The sequence below is a fragment of the Oncorhynchus clarkii genome, chromosome 4, assembly GCF_045791955.1.
Source record: "Oncorhynchus clarkii lewisi isolate Uvic-CL-2024 chromosome 4, UVic_Ocla_1.0, whole genome shotgun sequence".
Lineage (NCBI taxonomy): Eukaryota > Metazoa > Chordata > Actinopteri > Salmoniformes > Salmonidae > Oncorhynchus > Oncorhynchus clarkii.
This window is the reverse complement of record NC_092150.1, coordinates 41,939,793-41,961,087: the sequence shown is the minus strand read 5'-3', so window position 1 is coordinate 41,961,087 and position 21,295 is coordinate 41,939,793. Positions and strand designations below refer to the sequence as shown.

At 42.4% G+C, this 21,295-nt stretch overlaps 1 protein-coding gene across 1 annotated transcript in view; it reads left to right on the top strand.

The window, feature by feature from the left end:
• The window catches only part of LOC139407986 (protein Niban 1-like), a 46,669-nt gene extending 25,614 nt beyond the window's left edge, over positions 1–21,055 (top strand). The window contains 10 exon segments of the mRNA XM_071151836.1: positions 1,841–2,028; positions 2,289–2,435; positions 8,122–8,232; positions 8,364–8,471; positions 17,094–17,205; positions 17,357–17,446; positions 17,449–17,586; positions 19,626–19,867; positions 20,218–20,225; positions 20,227–21,055. Of these exon segments, the coding sequence (XP_071007937.1) occupies positions 1,841–2,028; positions 2,289–2,435; positions 8,122–8,232; positions 8,364–8,471; positions 17,094–17,205; positions 17,357–17,446; positions 17,449–17,586; positions 19,626–19,867; positions 20,218–20,225; positions 20,227–20,374 (1,292 nt within the window). The 3' untranslated portion in view covers positions 20,375–21,055.
• The last annotated feature ends 240 nt before the right edge of the window (positions 21,056–21,295 follow it).

The following is a 21,295-nucleotide window of genomic DNA, read 5'->3' as shown; positions in this document are numbered from 1 at the left end:
TTGGAAAAGGAAAATGCAATAAATATTTATTCTGAGCTGCGCTTCGGTAGGTTAGTGGTAGATGGAAGGCCGTGTTGCCCAACCGAGTCCTTTGAAGAATGTCTCTGGTTGTCAATTGGATACGTTGTAGTAACGTCGTTGGGTGATAGACGGGATACTCTGTCTGTTCCTTCCTAACCCTCGTTTGCATCTGCTGGTGCTAACTCAACGGCTAGGAGGTATCACTTCTGTAGTGAATAAGAGTTCAAAGTTCATACCATTCGCAACCAAAGCTCACGCTGATTTTGACTTCGTTCTGTAGTTATTATCTGAACCATTCTGACATCAGACCGCCGTCCTCACATCCTCGGAACAGGAGGTTATATTGTCGTCAAGGGCTTATATAGGAAGGGAGAGGAGGGCGTGTTTGAAAAGTTTTATAGCCCATGTCCCTTCACAGGGGCGGGCCACTGATTGAGCAGAGCCCTATCTTATGAAAACCCAAATCTCACATTTTAGAAGCTAAAATCACATTTCATCCCATCACAAATAATTTAATATTCAAACATTTAAATTGAAAAACAATTCCATGTGAATCCGATAACTCTGAGTAGACTTTCCACTGTAGAGTTTGCCATCTTATCATTGATGAATGTCTCAGATGACAACCGAACTGACATACCACCGCATATACCACCGCATATGTTCCATTGGTCGGATTACCAGAATATAGTTCATTTCCCCCCACCTTCTGATGTTCCCAGAATCTCTATGTTCACCAATGGTTTTGCAAATGTAACATCAGTAGGGTAGAGAGAGGAAAAAGGGGGAAAGAGGTATTTATGACTGTCATAAACCTACCCCCCCAGGCCAACGTCATGACACTATACTTGTGGGGACCAAAAGCCCCCACAAGAATAGTGAACAAACCAAAAATTGGACTAACTGGGGACATTTTGTTAGTCCCCACAAGGTCAAATGCTATTTATAGAGGGTATAAGGTCAAGGTTAGAATTAGTGCTAGGGTTAGCATTAGGTTTAGGGTTAGTGATAGGAGCTAGGGTTAGTTTTAGGATTAGGAGCTAGGGTTAGGTTTAGGGTTAACGTTAGGTTTTCGGATTAAGGTTAGGGGTTAGGGAAAATAGGATTTTGAATGGGACTGAATTGTGTGTCCCCGCAAAGGTTAGTTATACAAGACTGTGTGCGCACATGTTCGTGCATGTGTGCTTGCGTTTGCGTACGTGTGAGATTGTGTGTGTCTGATATTAGGGGGCTGGGTAGACCTGTTGGAGATCCAGCAGGGCTTAGGTCAGGGTGTGGTATTGGGGCGTTGGTGTACATTATTCTTTTGTTCTGTTCAGTGTTGTTGACACTGATACCTAGCTAACTCCCTGGGAGAGTGAATGTCTCTCTGGGGGACAGTAAATGCCACCCAGCAGATTTGATGACTGTAATATTGACTTTATACAATATTCGTGCCCAGGCAGTTTACACACAAGCCCAATACCCTCCGTTCAACGAGTTACAATTATCCATTTTAGTCAGCAGCACTTAAGAAAGATAACTTGTTTTATATTCATTAAACACTGTTTTTATTGCATTAATGGAACAGGAGCACTATAGATTAAATCAAGAGAGAGCTTAAACTATGATTCAATGTACAGTACTGTATCTTGTTCTATGAATGAATCTGATGCATGAATCTACGAATGAATCTGTCCTCCTGTAGCAGGTTTATCAGAGCAGCTAATGAATGTATCTGTCCTCCTGTAGCCAGTTTATCAGAGCAGCTAATGAATGTATCTGTCCTCCTGTAGCCAGTTTATCAGAGCAGCTAATGACTGTATCTGTCCTACTGTAGCTAGTGTATTGGAGTCAGCAGAGAAGTTCTGTTTGGAGAGCGTGCAGCCCTACCTGGCCTCCGTACTGGAGGAGCTGATGGGACCAATCAGCTCAGGGTTCCAGGAAGCACGGCTCCTGAGTGACAGCCAGATGGACCAACTGTGTCAGGACTTCCAGGAGGGCGGGGTTACCAATGAACTCAAGCAGGTGCAAACTTCCTCTCCTCGTCTTCTCACAAACAGTCCTGTCTGAGCTATCATTTACTCAAACTATTGACCCCCACTTTGTTGATCCCGCTTGGTCTTTCTTCTCACCTTTTCCCTCTCTCCCTCACCCCTTTTTCCTCTTTCTCATCTATTCCCTTTTTATCAAACTCCATCACCCGTCCTCCCTTTCTGTTGCTTCCTTTTTCATCACCCTCTCTCTCCTTCCTCTCATCCCCCCTCTTCCCCTCTGCCTCTCTCCAGGCCCTAGCTAAACTGAGTAGGCCCAATCTGTTGAGTTGTTACCAGAGGATCAACTCTCTCCACGACCAGCTGCACGACCTGCAGGAACGCTTTGGCTTCTCCAACATCAGCAGCCTGGTCCACAGCACCCAGATAGACCTACAGCAGGTAAACATTACACACACACTAAGTGACTAACTAAGATTTCCCACACTTTAATACTCATCAGACAGTCTCAGTTGTTGTGAATCCGACAGACAGTGTTGACCTGTTGATGGTGATGAAAAATAATAGCTACAGAACCAGTCAAAAGTTTGGACACACCAACTCATTCAAGGGTTGTTATATATTTTTACTATTTTCTGCATTGTAAAATAATAGTGAAGACATCAACACTGAAATATGAAATAAACACATATGGAATCATGTAGTGACCCAAAAAAAGTGTTAAACAAATCAAAATATATATTTATATATTTGAGATTCTTCAAAGTAGCCACCCTTTGCCTTGATGACAGATTTGCACACTCTTAGAATTCTCTCAACCAGCTTCATGAGGTACGTACATACCCCAACTAGAAGCCATGGATTACAGGCAACATCCGCACTGAGCTAAAGGCTAGAGCTGCCACTTTCAAGGAGCAGGACTCTAACCCGGAAGCTTAAAGGAAATCCCGCTATTCCCTCCGACGAACCATCAAGCAGGCAATGCGTCAATATAGGACTAAGATCGAATGGTACTGCACCGTCTCTGACGCTCATCGGATGTGGCAGGGTTTGCAAACCATTACAGACTACAAAGGGAAGCATAGCCGGGAGCTGCCCAGTGACATGAGTCTATCAGACGAGCTAAACTTATTCTATGTTCACTTCAAGGCAAATAACACTGAAACGTGCATGAGAGCACCAGCTGTTCCTGGAAGACTGTGCGATCACGCTCTCCGCAGCCGATGTGAGTAAGACCTTTAAACAGGTCAACCTTCACAAGGCCGCAGGACCAGGCGAATTACCAGGACGTGTACTGCGAGCATGCGCTGACCAACTGCGAGCATGCGCTGTGCCCAAGAACACTAAGGTAACCTGCCTAAATGACTACCGACCCTTAGCACTGAAGTGCTTTGAAAGGCTGGTCATGGCTCACATCAACACCATCATCCCAGAAACCCTAGACCCACTCCAACTTTGCATATCACCCCAACAGATGCACAGATAATGCAATCTCTATTGTACTGAACACTGCCCTTTCCTACCTGGACAAAAGGAACACCTATGTGAGAATGCTATTCATTGACTACAGCTCAGCATTCAACACCATAGTGCCCTCAAAGCTCATCAATAAGCTAAGGACCTTGGGACTAAACACCTCCATCTGCAACTGGATCCTGGACTTCCTGACGGGCCGCCCCCAGGTAGTAAGGGTAGGTAACAACACATCCGTCACGCTGATCCTCAACACAGGGGCCCCTCAGGGGTGCGTGCTCAGTCCCCTCCTGTACTCCCTGTTCACTCATGACTGCATGGCCAGGCACGACTCCAACACCATCATTAAGTTTTCCAATGACACAACAATTGTAGGCCTGATCACCGACAACGAGACAGCAAGGCACTACAGAGGGTAGTGCGAACAGCCCAGTACATCACTGGGGCTAAGCTTCCTGCCATCCAGGACCTCTATACCAGGTGGTGTCAGAGAAAGGCCCTAAAATTGGCAAAGACTCCAGCCACCCTATTCATAGACTGTTCTCTCTGCTACCGCATGGCAAGCGGTACCGGTCGAGGTCCAAGAGGCTTCTAAACAGCTTCTAGCCCCAAGCCATAAGACTCCTGAACATCTAATCAAATGGCTACCCAGTCTATTTGCATTTCCCCACCCACTTTTAAACCACTGCTACTCTCTGTTGTTATCATCCAAGCATATTCACTTTAATAATTCTACCTACAGTTGAAGTCGGAAGTTTAACTACAGCTTTGCCAAATACATTTAAACTCAGTTTTTCACAATTCCTGACATTTAAACCCAGTAAAAATTCCCTCTCTTAGGTCAGTTAGGATCACCACTTTATTTTAAGAATGTGAAATGTCAGAGTAATAGTAGAGAGAGTGATTTATTTCAGCTTTTATTTCTTTCATCACATTCTCAGTGGAACGTTTCAGGTTGCCTTCCATAAGCTTCCCACAATAAGTTGGATGAATTTTGGCTCATTCTTCCTGACAGAGCTGGTGTAACCGAGTCAGGTTTGAAGGCCTCCTTGCTCGCGCACACTTTTTCAGTTCTGCCCACAAATTTTCTATAGAATTGAGGTCAGGGCTTTGTGATGACCACTCCAATACCTTGACTTTGTTGTCCTTAACCTGTTGCGACGACCAAACCCGGATCCGGGATTCTATTTATAGACCTAAGCTCATTACCATAACGCAACGTTAACTATTCATGAAAATCGCAAATGAAATGAAATAAATATGCTATCTCTCAAGCTTAGCCTTTTGTTAACAACACTGTCATCTCAGATTTTCAAAATATGCTTTTCAACCATAGGAAAACAATCATTTGTGTAACAGTAGCTAGCTAGCGTAGCATTTAGCATTAGCGTTAGCATTTAGCAGGCAACTATCACAAAAACAAGTAAAGCCTTCAAATAAAATAACTTACCTTTGAAGAACTTCTGATGTTTTCAATGAGGAGACTCTCAGTTAGATAGCAGATGCTCAGTTTTTCCAAAAAGATTCTTTGTGTATTAGAAATAGCTCCGTTTTGTACATCACATTTGGCTACCAAAAAAAAAAAAAAAAAAAAAAAAAAAACGAAAATTCAGCCCTCAAAACGTGAACTTTTTTCCAAATTAACTCCATAATATCGACTGAAACATGGCAAACGTGGTTTAGAATCAATCCTCAAGGTGTTTTTCCACATATCTCTTCAATGATATATCCTTCGTGGAAGCCTGGTTTCTCCTTGCTCTCAAATGGAAAAATAATTGCACCTGGCTTTACGCTCCAATTTCGACGCAGGGACACCAGGCGGACACTTGGAAAATGTAGTCTCTTATGGTCAATCTTCCAATGATATGCCTACAAATACGTCACAATGCTGCAAACGCCTTGGGGAAACTACAGAAAGTGTAGGCTCATTCCTTGCGCAATCACAGCCATATAAGGAGACAATGGAAAACAGAGCTTCAGAGATTCTGCTCATTTCCTGGTTGACGTATCATCTTGGTTTCGCCTGTAGAATGAGTTCTGGGGCACTTACAGACAATATCTTTGCAGATTCTGAAACTTCAGAGTGTTTTCTTTCCAAAACGGTCAATAATATGCATAGTCGAGCATCTTTTCGTGACAAAATATTGCGCTTAAAACGGGAACGTTTTTTATCCAAAAATGAAATAGCGCCCCTAGAGATCCAAGAGGTTAAGCCATTTTGCCACAACTTTGGAAGTATGCTTAAGGTCATTGTCCATTTGGAAGACCCATTTGTGACCAAGCTTTAATTTCCTGACTGATGTCTTGAGATGTTCCTTCAATATATCTACATCATTTTCCTTCGTCATGAAGCCATCTATTTTGTGAAGTGCACCAGTCCCTCCTGCAGCAAAGCACCCCCACAACATGATACTGCCACCCCTGTGCTTCACGGTTGGGATGGTGTTCTTCGGCTTGCAAGTCTCCCCCTTTTTCTTCCAAACTCAACGATGGTCATTATGGCCAAACAGTTCTATTTTTGTTTCATCAGACCAGAGGATATTTCTCCAAAAAGTACGTCCCCATGTGCAGTTGCAAACTGTAGTCTGGCTTTTTTATGGCGGTTTTGGAGCATTGGCTTCTTCCTTGCTGAGCAGCCTTTCAGGTTATGTAGATATAGGACTCGTTTTACTGTGGATATAGATACTTTTGTACCTGTTTCCTCCAGCATCTTCACAAGGTCCCTTGCTGTTGTTCTGGGATTGATTTGCACTTTTCTCACCAAAGTACGTTCATCTCTAGGAGACAGAATGCATCTCCTTCCTGAGTGGTATGACGGCTGTGTGGTCCCATAGTGTTTATACTTGCGTACTATTGTTTGTACAGATGAACGTGGTACCTTCAGGTGTTTGGAAATTGCTCCCAAGGTTGAACCAGACTTGTGGAGGTCTTGGCTGATTTCTTTTGATTCTCGCATGATGTCAAGCAAAGAGGCACTGAGTTTGAAGGTAGGCCTTGAAATACATCCACAGGTACACCTCCAATTGACTCACATTATGTAAGTTAGCCAATCAGAAGCTTCTAAAGCCATAACATCATTTTGGGAATGTTTAAAGGCACAGCCAACTTAGTGTATGTGAAATTTTGACCCACTGGAATTGAGATACATTGAATAATAAGAGAAATAATCTGTCTGTAAACAATTGTTGGAAAAAGTATTTGTGTCATGCACAAAGTAGATGTCCAAACCAACTTGCCAAAACTATAGTTTGTTAAGGATACGGACCTTTTTTTCAATTTTCGCCTAAAATGACATACCCAATTCAAACTGCTCAGGGCCAGAAGCAAGGATATGCGTATTTCTGGTACCATTTGAAAGGAAACACTTTGAACTTTGTGGAAATGTGAAAGGAATGTAGGATAATATAAAATAATAGATCTGGTAAAAGATAATACAAAGAAAATACCAACTATTCTTTAAAAAAATGTATTATTCCAGGCCATAATGTATTATTCCAGCCCAGGTGCAATTTAGATTTGTCCACTAGATGGCAGCAGTGTATGTGCAAAGTTTTAGACTGATCCAATGAACCATTGTATTTCTGTTAAAAATGCTTTATCAAGACTTCTCAAATGTGCCTAATGTGTTTATTAACTTTTCATGTTCAGAATTATGCACGCAAACAATAGCATCATATTTTTTCACTGTAATAGCTACTGTAAATTGGATAGTGTAGTTAGATTAACAAGAATGTAACCTTTCTGCCAATATCAGTTATGTATATGTCCTGGGAAATGTTCTTGTTTCTTACAACCTCATGCTAATCGCATTAGCCTACGTTAGCTCAACCGTCCCGTGGAAGCGACACCGAACCAGGAAGAAGATAACAAGACATTTGTGGAGTTGTTGAAAAACGAGTTTTAATGACTCCAACCTAAGTGTATGTAAAAAAAATAAATTAAGTGGCTGTCCCGGCCAAGTCTCTCATCGAAGGCATTGAGTTCCTCCAATGTAAGCATTGGCAGTGTAGGTTCTGTACGTACATATTACCTCAACTAACCGGTGCCCTCGCACATTGACTCTGTACCGGTACCCCCCTGTATATAGTCTCACTATTGTTATTTTACTGCTGCTCTTTATTTACCTGTTACTTTTATTTCTTATTCTTATCCATATTTTTTTTAACTGCATTGTTGGTTAGGGGCTCGTAAGTAAGCGTTTCACTGTAAGGTCGACACCTGTTGTATTTGGCACATTTATTCAGCACATAGGGGCGGCAGGTAGCCAAGTGGTTAGAGTGTTGGGCCAGTAACCGAAAGGTTGCTTGATCAAATCCCAGAGCTGACAAGGTAAAAATCTGTCGTTCTACCCCTGAACAAGGCAGGTAACCAACCCACTGTTCCTAGGCCGTCATTGTATGTAAGAATTTGTTCTTAACTGACTTGCCTAGTTAATTTTTTTTTTAAATAATTATTTTTTAAATGTGACGAATAAAATTGGATAATTTCATAGTTTTGATGTTTTCACTATATTCTACATTGTAAAAATAAAATAATAAAACAACTGAGTAGATGGGTCCAAACTTTTGACTAGTACTGTATGCACAGTGATTCTCATTTTCAATGGACATTGATTGACGAGCTCCCGGTTAATTTCTCCATGTCCTGTGTTCAGCTGGTGGAGAATGCAGCGTACACATTTCATCTGCTGCTCTACAAGGACATAGAGGACAACCCAGGCAACGCGTGCTCTGCCATGGAGAAGTCCAGGCACAGGGTGCTCAAGGTACGCTGCTTATTCATTATTACACATCTGTGTATAAAGTACAGTTACTTCACAGGCATACAGAGGAACTCACTGAGACAAGCACTGATCAAAATGAATGTTTTATATGCTGATTAAACTCTGTGTTGCAGCAATATGACTATGACAGCAGTACGGTGAGGAAAAGGATCTTTCGTGAGGCCTTGGTGGGGATCACGCTCCCTCACATCAAGAAGACCCTGGCCCCCACTTACAAAACAGTGAGTCAATACACACACTTTACCCTTTAACCTAACACTAGAACAAATACACATAACCCGGCCCCCACCTTGTAGCAACTATCACTTAGGCCGGGATCTACCGCTCAGAATTGGTTAAAAACTATTAAAAACAGTTCTGTAGCAATGAGGTTTGTGCAGTAGGCTATAGTCCCAATACATTATGAATGCATATTGGCTAAGCTTGAATTGCCCTGGCAATGTTGTTCTTCTCAGACCATTTCAAAAATATATTTAAAAACTTCAGGTATATGATCACACTGGTAATATATTATAGTTTGTTGTATCAGTTGTGAGTCACAGTTGAGTGATCATAAATTGAAGTATATAATTTGCTTTCATTATTTTACTGGAGTGACGGTGCCTGCATCTGATGGTCAGTCTCCGCGGAGGGAGAGCATCAGAGGGTCCGCCTCTGCTTCGAACACACCGACTGTGTCATTGCGTTTTGGTACATCAGAAGTACATTCTCATTTCCAATGGAAACGCTGCGTTTGCCTTGCAGCGTTTTGTTGCAGAGCCAGTTGCAGTGCGTTCGATAAATCGAACGTATGCATCAAATTGTATGCTTAGACTTGACAGAAAGTAGCAAAATGTGAATGTTAAATTTTTGTTGCACACATATACAGTAAAAAAAAGGGGGGGATTACATAATAAAAACAGTTTGATTGCATAATTTCTTTACCTATTTTATTCATTTATTTGCCAAGTAGCATACATATTATTTATTCGATGACATCAAAAAATGTATTGTTAGAGCCTATAAAATAATTTCCCTTCAAAATGCATAATTTTGGAGCGAAATGCAATAACTGTAATGGTTTTCTTCATCTGAACGAGAGGCGGACCAAAGCGCAGCGTGGTGGTTATTCATGTTTTAATAAATCACTTCACATGAACAAACTAACAAAAACAAGAAATGTGAAAACGCAAAACGGTCCTATCTGGTGCAAACACAGAGACAGGAACAATCACCCACAAACACACAGTGAAACCCAGGCTACCTAAGTATGATTCTCAATCAGAGACAACTAATGACACCTGCCTCTGATTGAGAACCATACTAGGCCGAAACATAGAAATACCCAAATCATAGAAAAACAAACAGACTGCCCACCCCAACTCACGCCCTGACCATACTAAATAATGACAAAACAAAAGGAAATAAAGGTCAGAACGTGACAGTACCCCCCCCCCCAAAGGTGCGGACTCCGGCCGCAAAACCTTGACCTATAGGGGAGGGTCTGGGTGGGCGTCTGTCCGCGGTGGCGGCTCTGGCGCGGGACGCGGACCCCACTTCACCATTGTCTTAGTCCGCCTTATTGTCCGCCTCCGTGGCTTTCTCACCATGGCCACCCTTCTCAATGACCCCCAATGGACAGAGGGGCCGCTCGGGACAGAGGTGGGGCAGCTCGGGACAGAGGGGCAGCTGCTCGGGACAGAGGGACAGCTGCGCCGGACAGGCGGGAGGCTCCGGCAGCGGCGCCGGACAGGCGGGAGGCTCCGGCAGCGGCTCCGGCAGAGGGGCAGCTGCATACTAAATAATGACAAAACAAAAGGAAATAAAGGTCAGAACGTGACAATAACAAATAGCCAAGACAGCAGAGAGTAGTCTCTTTCAACAATGAGACAAACGTTGAGGAAGTGGTCTGGATTGCGCTGTTGGGCCGGGACCAGCCCCGTCGAAAGCGCAGGTCTATGTGGGTCCAGAGATGGTTGAAGTTCTGAAAGCAAAGTTCCACCATCTCATCCAAGAGCTTCGACTATTTGGAGAGGAATTTCGAAGTTACTTTCGTCTGGACCGAAGCCAGTTTGATCACCTACTCCAGATGGTTGGAGCCTGGATCGCCCAGATGGACCCCAACTACCGGGAGTCCATCAGCCCAGTTGAAAGCCTGGCGATTTGTCTCCGGTAAGCTCAATTCTAGTGATTTTTTTTTTTTGTCTTTGATACCATAATTGATTGATATTAGATATATTTTATGTGCAACCTAGCTAGCGAAAGGGCTCTCTAGTTAATAGCCCCTGTGTGACATCAGATGTACTTCATTGATGTACTTCAGAATGTTCATTAGGACTATAACTTTTCCCAAATTTGGTTCAAATTTTCTTTTTTAATGATGCAATGTTACCAAATGAAAAGAAAGTTGGGGTGCCTTCTGCCTTGATGAAGGTAGGCTAGTCTTCTCCAGGACCACTTGTTGTTCAAGACATTTACAGTCATTCATGACATTCTTATTGGAATCACATACATTCTTAGAAAAAAGGGGTTCCTATAAAGTGTCCTTCTGCTTTCCCCATAGGATAACCTTTTTTGGTTCCAGGTAGAACCCTCTGGGGAAAAGTTTATGTGGAACCGACTAGGGTTCTACCTGGAACCAAAAAGGGTACTACTGTACCTGGAACCAAAAAGTGTTCCTCAAAGGGTTCTCCTATGGGTACAGCCAGAGAACCCTTTTAAGTTCTAGATAGCACCTTTTTTTTCTAAGAGTAGAGTTGGCCTGGGCTACAGTTTATTGATATAGTCATAGACTGAAATGTACTGTTTCAAGGCATTGTTAATGAGGGTTGATGACATAATTGACAATATAATTAGTAGAGCATAATAAACTGTAATGAGGTAGGTACACTACTAGTCAAAAGTTTTAAAACACCTGCACAGATTCAGTTATACAGTACCAATCAAAAGTTTGAACACGCCTACTCATTCAAGGATTCTTTTTTATTTGTACTATGTTCTACATTGTAGAATAATAGTGAAGACATCAGAAGTATGAAATAAGACATATGGAATCATGTAATAACCTAAAAGTGTTAAATCAAAATATATTTTATATTTGAGATTCTTTCAAAGTAGCCACCCTAATGCGTTTGTGACAAGGTAGGGTTGGTATACAGAAGATAGCCCTATTTGGTAAAAAAAACAAGTCCATATTATGGCAAGAACAGCTCAAATAAGCGAAGAGAAACAGCAGTCCATCATTACTTTAAGACATGAACGTCAGTCAATATGGAACATTTCAAGAACATTGAAGGTTTCTTCCTTCATGGTCAAAATTCTGCAAGTAACCACTACTAAAGATATCAATAAGAGGAAGAGACTTGCTTGGACCAAGAAACACGAGCAATGGACATTAGACTGGTGGAAATTTGTCCTTTGGTCCGTAGTCCAAATTGGAGATTTTTGGTCCCAACCGCTGTGTCTTTGTGAGACACGGTATGGGTGAACGGATGATCTCCACATGTGTTTTTCCCACCGTGAAGCATGGAGGAGGAGGTGTGATGGTGTGGGTGGGCTTTGCTGGTGACAATGTCTGTGATTTATTTAGAATTCAAGGCAAACTTAACCAGCATGGCTACCACAGAATTCTGCAGCGATACGCCATCCCATCTGGTTTGTGCTTAGTCCCACTATCATTTGTTTTTCAACAGGACCAGGCTGTGTAATTTTACATAGAATTAGAGTAATGGAGTGCTGCATCAGATGGCCTGGCCTCCACAATCCCCTGACCTCAACCAAATTGAGATGGTTTGGGATGAGTCGGACTACAGACGGAAAGAAAAGGAGCCAACAAGTGCTCAGCATATGTGGGAACACCTTCAAGACTGTTGGAAAAGCTTCCAGGTGAAGCTGATTGAGAGAATACCAAATATCAGTGTGCAAAGCTGCCATCAAGGCAAAGGGTGGCTATTTGAAGAATCTAAAATATATTTTAAAAGGTTTAACACTTTTTTGGTTACTACATGATTCCATATGTGTTATTTTACAGTTTTAATGTATTCACTATTATTCTACAATGTAGAAAATAATTAAAAAAAAACAAGGAATGAGTAGGTGTTCTAAAACTTTTTACCGGTATTGTATATGAGTAGATAGAATATGTGGGTGGAATTTCAAGTTCATCACAATATTGATAATTGTTTTGAATTTTATTTCACATTCTTGGAGACCAACTGTCTGGTTGGTGAATACATGCCTGTCCCCAAGGAGGAAGACTGGAGGGCCATCACTGCCGAGTTCCTGGAGAGGTGGAATTTTCCCAACTGTCTTGGCTCCATTGACGGGAAACATGTAGTAATCCAGGATCCACTGTGCTCGGGTTCGCAATTCTACAACTACAAAGTTACATATTCAGTTGTACTCTTGGCTGTTGTAGATCCCGTCTACTGTTTCCGTGGCGTCGATCTTGGTACTTACGGCAAGGGAAGTGATAGCGGGACCCTCCGGGACTCTGCCTTCAGCCAGGCACTTCAGGATGGCACCCTGGAGACTCCACCACCTGCATCACTCCCTGGGGCTGAAGACCTGGGACCCGTTCCCCACTTCTTTGAGGCCTTTGAGAACCAACCTCACAAGGCCCTATGCTGGATGCCAGCTGTCATTGCCAAAGCCTGTAAGGATCTTTAACAAACAACTATCCAGGGCAAGGTTATATGTTAAATGCGCCTTTGGGATTCTTGGCAGCCTGGTGGAGAATGTATTGGAGAGTGCTTGGTCTCAGCCCCTCAAATGTCGATGCCTGCGTGAAGGCCACGTGTTCTCCACAACTACCTGCGGAGGTCATTCCAGGAGCCGCTCCGGATGGAGATGGGCACGCCAAATGGTCACCTACCTGATGTCACCAACAACGCCCCCAGGTGCCAACAACGCCCCCAGACAGGCACTCCAGGTGAGGGAGAAGCTGACCACCTACTCCTCATCGCCAGCAGGTGAAGTCCCATGGCAGTATGCCGTGGCTTGAAACAGCTTTTTTTAAGAGCCCCCTAACACCAAGGTTATTTAAAGAACCATCCACCGTTGTCCATGAAATATATATTTTTTCCCAGATTATTTTATGTCTCATTGTCTCTCTTCATTTGAAAGTTATATTTAAGTGAAATTTGGGAGTAAAGACCACACATGAACCCCTTCCCTCTCCCATTAACATCAGTATTATACACACCTGGCATGGTACATCAGGTGAGCAGGAGCTCTAATTAAGGTTATACGACATACAGTTAGTATGATAACAATGGACCCTAGGTAACCTAGGGACAATAAAAATAGTAAAGTTTACCACCATCTTCACTGGTCTGACAAAATGCAGGTGAGGAAGAGAGTGTGTTTTTACTTTAATCTGGTCTTAGATCTGCAAAGGTGTAGGGAAGAAATAAACAGATTAAGTCTAAATGAGATATTAATAAACAAATGAAACAACTGACTATGAAAACATTAGACTTTAATGAGTATTCAGGTACAGGAAAGAACGACAGGTATGTGTGTTGTAGAAATGTTACCAAAAATAAAAAACTATTGAAAGAGGTGTGTGTCCATGTATGTGCGTGTAAAATGTTTGTGTAATCTGTAAAAGAACAACAAGAGCATGCACAACTGCAGACAGATACAGGGACAATTCATAAAGCCTAGACATAGTAGGGGAACTTCAGACATGGCCATAAAGAGAAAGAGGGCAGGGCTGTCTGTGAATGTGTAGCCACAATACAGGTAAACACACATTTCACCTTCAGTCTTGTAAAAGAACAACAATAGCATCTGAATTCTCCGGTGTGTCAGTTTCAATTCAGTAAATTTTCATGCAATCTATGTACAACTAATAATGAATGCTGTCCTACAGTAAGTATTGAGAAACTATTTACTTTATGAATTCCATTAATTTTATACTAAAAAGCCTACTAAGAAAGGACATTAGTAAGCGGAATAAGTTAGAAAATCTCATGTGAGGACCCTTGGAAAATATCAGTTGCATTTCCTCGCGTCCTCTCCTCGCCTCCTGCTCAAAACCCATTGGAGGAGAAGGTCAAAACAACAACCAGACAGCTCACCTCTTCCTGTCCTTCCTGTGAGCTGGTCGGCTAAATTGACTCCATCCCTGGAAGGGAAGAGAAAAACAACACTTACAAGCATTACATAAAATAACACCATAAAAGGTGAGATTTATGTTAACTAAATACTGCTTGTATAGTGTAGTTAGTGGCATAAATATTGGAACAGTATGGTAACATTGGTAATTCTTGCTGTTTACTCATGGAATTTGTATTTCAGATCAAAAGATGAATATGACAGGCAAATGTTTAGACAACAAACTTGTTTTAGGATATTTTCTAACCCAGAAACAACAGCTACAGTGGGGCAAAAGAGTATTTATTCAGCCACCAATTGTGCAAGTTCTCCCACTTAAAAGATGAGAGGCCTGTAATTGTCATCATAGGTACACTTCAACTATGACAGACAAAATGAGAAAAAAAATCATTTTTAATGAATTTATTTGCAAATTATGGTGGAAAATAAGTATTTGGTCACCTACAAACAAGCAATATTTCTGGCTCTCACAGACCTGTAACTTCTTCTTTAAGAGGCTCCTCTGTCCTCCACTCGTTACCTGTATTAATGGCACCTGTTTGAACTTGTTATCAGTATAAAAGACACCTGTCCACAACCTCAAACAGTCACACTCTAAACTCCACTATGGTCAAGACCAAAGAGCTGTCAAAGGACACCAGAAACAAAATTGTAGACCTGCACCAGGCTGGGAAGACTGAATCTGCAATAGGTAAGCAGCTTGGTTTGAAGAAATCAACTGTGGGAGCAATTATTTGGAAATGGAAGACATACAAGACCACTGATAATCTCCCTCGATCTGGGAAGATCTCACCCCGTGGGGTCAAAATGATCACAAGAACGGTGAGCAAAAATCCCAGAACCACACGGGGGGACCTAGTGAATGACCTGCAGAGAGCTGGGACCAAAGTAACAAAGCCTACCATCAGTAACACACTATGCCGCCAGGGACTCAAATCCTGCAGTGCCAGACGTGTCCCCCTGCTTAAGCCAGTACATGTCCAGGCCCGTCTGAAGTTTGCTAGAGAGAATTTGGATGATCCAGAAGAAGATTGGGAGAATGTCATATGGTCAGATGAAACCAAAATATAACTTTTTGGTAAAAACTCAACTCGTTGTGTTTGGAGGACAAAGAATGCTGAGTTGCTTCCAAAGAACACCATACCTACTGTGAAGCATGGGGGTGGAAACATCATGCTTTGGGGCTGTTTTTCTGCAAAGGGACCAGGACGACTGATCCGTGTAAAGGAAAGAATGAATGGGGCCATGTATTGTGAGATTTTGAGTGAAAACCTCCTTCCATCAGCAAGGGCATTGAAGATGAAACGTGGCTAGGTCTTTCAGCATGACAATGATCCCAAACACACCGCCCGGGCAACAAAGGAGTGGCTTCGTAAGAAGCATTTCAAGGTCCTGGAGTGGCCTAGCCAGTCTCCAGATCTCAACTCCATAGATTATCTTTGGAGGGAGTTGGAAGTCCGTGTTGCCCAGCAACAGCCCCAAAACATCACTGCTCTAGAGGAGATCTGCATGGAGGAAATACCAGCAACAGTGTGTGAGAACCTTGTGAAGACTTACAGAAAACATTTGACCTCTGTCATTGCCAACAAAGGGTATATAACAAAGTATTGAGAAACTTTTGTTATTGACCAAATACTTATTTTCCACCATAATTTGCAAATAAATTCATAAAAAATCCTACAATGTGATTTTCAGGATTTTTTTTCTTCTCATTTTGTCTGTCATAGTCATAGTATGAAAATTACAGGCCTCTCATCGTTTTAAGTGGGAGAACTTGCACAATTGGTGTCTGACTACTTTTTTGCCCCACTGTATACATTTGCCTCATGAATCCTTTGATCTGTAATACCAATTAGCCTACATGAGTATACTGTAAAAATGACCTACTTTACTTCACTGTTGCAATACTTAAGACACTACCTGTGTTGTAGAGAAGAAAAAAACGTAACATTGAACTCGGCATCAAAAAGCAGCTAATTAATTTGAACCTTGACTGCTGCTTTTCTTTGCTGAGGCAGCCTCTTTAGGGTTGCCACCAGGCTGATGGCAAAGAGGGTCTCTTCCTCCTCCTTCCTGTGAGCATCAGGTTGGGCTGTATCCCTCTTGACAGCTTGGAGGTGCCTCTGCTGAAATGAGTGGATCTGGGGGCTGGTTCCGCCGATGGCGCCTGGTGTGACTTTGTTCCTCTTCGTGTCTCTCCTGGTTTGTCTCCACGGCCACATCCTGTTCAACAAGGTCCTCAGTGGTCACTTCCATGAGGGTCATAATAATCTCAGGTGGTCCGAGATCCAGCGGTGCTTCCTCCATTTCATCATCTTCCATGGCTGCACTGGTGGTGGTCACATTTGTGGATGATGTAGACATTGTAGAGGGTCTCACTGCACCAGTGATGGTCGCACTAGTAGATGACAGAGGGTCTCGCTTGTATGGGTAAAAGAGAGTGTATATTACATTATTGGTTAAAGTAATTACACTATTACACATGCAAAAGTTCTTACATTATTAGCTCCTCTTCCATTATTGGTATTTTATTACATTATCAGTTGCTACACACCTGCAAAACAGTGAGTCTCTCAGCTAGCCTTCAAAACACTCAAGAAAATAGGGGGAAAGCCAGCATAAAGTATACTGCCCCAAAATAAGTGTTTTGAGAGCACAGGCCTTTACATACATTTTTTTGTGTCCTAAAATCTCATTATTGTTTAGAAAATCGCAGGTTGAAATGGTTGTTTCTGTGTCTTTAGGAGATGCAGGGTCTTAAACAGTTCATCTATGCAGACTATTCCAACTTTGTCCATGTTCACAATATCTATGAGGGCATTTTGCTGCAGAGTCTGGACAAGGAAGTCATCAAAGGTATTGTTTCTGCCAGATATTGGAGTTATTAATTTATCTTATTCAATTGTAATACATATTTTAGGTATTACTACAATGTTACTCTCTCTGCTCACCCACACCAATATTATTAGTGCGCTTGCTTTTAAACATGTCTCTGTTTGCTCTACAGTGGTGGAGGAGGCAGCCAGGCTGAAGAAACACAATCTGTTCACAGACACCAGAGACCTCCTGAGCCAGTCCAGCTGCTCCAGCATAATCTCCACCCCAGCAACCCAGCCAGGATGCTAGGCTTCCCCGGACAGCTCCAGACCCAGCCCGAAGCCGAGGTAACAGCCCAGCCCGCCTCTTCTCTTCAGGGCAATGGTGGTCGGTGGGGGTGGTCGGTGGGGGTGCACAAGGGTAGGGCTGTGGCAGTCATGAAATTTTGTGAGCCGGTGATTGTCACGCAAATAACTGCTGTTCTCAGTATTTGACCGTTACTTAACATAAACACATTTAGCATCTCCCGGCTTCCACACACAGCCTACAAGTCACTGATGCAGACCTTTGGAACATCTACATTTGAAAAAGTCTAATAAATCCATGTAATATAGCCTAGATCATCACAATGAATCCATGAGTTATTTTAGACAGGTCTAAAGAAACATGATATCTAGAAAAGGTAGTCTATTTCAGAAGAGCAGAATAGCATACTCTGATCTGGCGATGCCATATGGCTGTGGGCTACATTAGTTCATTTAGCAGACAAGATTTGCTTAGAATTTAGTGCCATTATTTTAGATTATTTTATAGAATGAAGAATACAATTGAACATAGCTGAAGAAAATAGAAAGGATATTTTCTCCATAAGACCTGAGGGAGTGCGCACATGTGGCTATTCTGTGTTGAGCAGTAAACAAAGAAACAGGTACTTCTATATGCATAATTTGTGATTTGATTTTTAGCACATTCTAAGGCTGCATGATACAAACTCTAATGATGATTTGATTTTTTTTGCATGAAAGGTACATCAGTCCCTCATTCACAATTTGACAAGCACTTGATAATGCCTCGAATTTCCCGGCTACATCCCCTTTGTGTGGCCATAATGTCCCCTGAAAAAGTCCATTCCTTTTGCGGCCAGGGGCCGTTATGCCCTTGGGAAGAATATTATAATTATAATTCCCTTCTCCCTGCTGCGTGCTGAAGCACCTTTCATTCACACCGCTCTCTGTCACGTGATAGGGTCTTTATTACAGGCTACAAATGAAGACAGACACATCCAGCACGTAACTGCGCGTGTACTAATCCAATTCCGAGGCACATACTGAAGATATTGAAAGAACTGTCCACATGTAATTTTCTACAGCCAACAAGATGTGTAGGCCTAATAAATAGTAAAAGCACTAGCCTATGTCAATTTACTATCCCAATAATACAAAAGCTAACCTATTCTGTGCGATAAATAAATATTCAAAATATAGTCTGGGACGGTTGTGGGATGCGATAGATCCCAAATGAGTACAACCACTAGCATAAAAAAAAAACTTTTAAGCAATGAGCCTGACACAACAGATGAGAGCGTTTAACTTACCATGTTGATAAACTGTTAGGCTTTTTCTTACATTATAAGCGCAACAATGTGCACACGGCAGTAGACTGCAAATGCGATTATGCATTTTTATTATAGGTCTTATTATCAAGGTGCATTTTAAGGTGAAAATGATCTTTCCTTAACTTGACACAGGCGCTGTGTGTGTATGCCAGTTAGGCTCTACACCCGTTGTAACGTGGATTAATGTGCTTCATTTTAAGAAGTTATTTGGCCACTTTAGTTGCGATACAAGCGTATGGGCTAGGCTACACAAAGTGTGTGACCATGATTTTTAAAAAGTTGCAAAAAGAAAAAAAGCATGTGCTGTTTCTTTTTTGCCTTAAGCTGGGCATCATTCACAAGTGATAATAAAACAGGGGCAGCAGGAAAAAAATACATGTCACCTATGCAATTAAATAGCAAATGGAGGACGCTTTTCTCGTGGCTCATTTTCATGCCAGGTAGACGGTACTCTTGTTGTATAGAGAACCAACTGAGAGTTCAATGGGACTCTCCAGTCCCAGCCGAGACAGATAAAGTGGCTAGTTCTGCTACAACGGAAACAGCTCAAGTGGACATCCCTGTCCTAACTGAGGCAGCTAAAGTGGACATTCTTGCTCTATCTTAGACCACTCATGCTGACACAGGCCCTCCAGTTGAGACAGAGAACGTAGACAATCCAATTGCCCCTGAAATAGTGACGGTAGAAGAGCCAGTCGCTGTTGAAAATGAGAAAGTAGGGACACCGACCTAGGCAGAGACATCCATTGAAGTAGACACCCAACCACAGTAGCACAAAGCAAAGCTCCTTCCCCCTGTCCTTGACCCACATCTCCTGTCCCTGTTTGTGTTGTCAACCATGTAGCTGTCATTGACCCGGTAGTTGTTGAAGATTCAGTGGCATGGCTTCTCTCACGATCACCACTACTGAGCCAAAAGCTGATAGAGAGAGGAGTCCTCCTCAGTGACCCAGCAGTGCCCTCTAGTGGTGAGAAGCCTGTAACGGTGCCACATGCAGACTCCAGACTTGCTGCAGCAGTAGAGACCAAAGATGTGGAGGAGCCTGTGACAGCCCCATCCATCCCCGATGATGGGAATGAGGACATGGTTACAGATAGCGAGTTGGCCCCCGTCACACATTGAGACCCCTAATGAAGATGTTACAGTGGAGTCAGGAGCAGCAGCCCCGGCCAAGGAGGTCAAAGTGTCACTAAGCAGTAGAGAGGAGATTAGTGTTTCTGTGACCTCTGACCTTGCATTAGAGGTCAGTGTGAGTGAATCACCTGTCAGCATCACCACCGAGCCCCTTATAGAAGTATCAGAGGGTGGACCCTGTTCCCCTTAACCATGTCGCTGAAGCAACATTAGCTTCTCTGTTAACGCCTAGTGTTGAAGTCACTGCATGTTCTGATTCAACCATAGCATCAGCAGCCAATGTGAATGTCGTCCCTCCACAGCCCCAGCCACCCTCCCTGCTGAGCCAAAGAGGCCCTCCAGGCTGGGGAGCCTGCCCCCAAGGCCCGGGACTGTGTGAAGGAGATCCGGGACCTGGTGGTGGAGGAGTTGGGAGTGGAGAAGATGGTGCAGCGTTACCCAGGTAGTCATAACCTATAAGAGAGTGGTGACAAAGTGAGGGGCCTGATGTCAACACAGAGAATAAAGGATGACAAGGGCCCCATTAAAAAAAAAAGCAGTATGGAAAGGTGATAGACTATACCCTTGCTGTTGTGGAAACCGACTGAGATTGCCTTCACTGTAAAAAAAAACAAAGTAATTTTTATACAAGCATAAAACTAAGTTTCCATAAAACTGGTAAAATAAGAATGTATACAATTGTGTTTGTGAGAAGATCAATGTGGTGAGATATGGCCATAACTGGATTATCAAATTCAGAACCAAGGAAAACATCAAATTGACTATTGCAATTGTGTGGCTTGAACTTCATTTGTGTCATAGATTTTTATATGTATTTTAGATGATTTGAGAACAGTTTGATATATATGCCAGTTTAAGTTGTTCAATATTAAATCAAGAACACTGCCGTATATTGAATCGGTCTGAGTAGCAATGAGAGGGTTCTACATATGGAGGGTTTAGGGATTTTCTGTTCTATGTACAGCTATCCCAATAAGAGATACATCCAAAGGCATCATGACTTGAGGAGTATATTATTATACTGTATACACGTAGACCTACTGCATTGATTCCATGAAGAAGAATGAGCCATTTCCAATGGACGTGGTTGCTATGGAGACTGGTCTAGTGTCTTTATTTCTGAATAACCTTTAGCTGTGTTGAAATGTCAACACCATCCAGTGCATGTACATAACATTTTACACTGGCAATTTGGGAAGGGGCTGTGCATATTCTTTGTATATTTAACAGTTAATTGCTAGCTAAATGTAATTAATTGATTGTTTTCAGCTACTTTTGTGCTCCATAAACTCGGCTATTAACCCTTCAGTGCTAAAGGAAAAACGCATTAAATGTGTTTTATTTGACTATAAAACAATAAAGGTTATTTTATTTAAATTA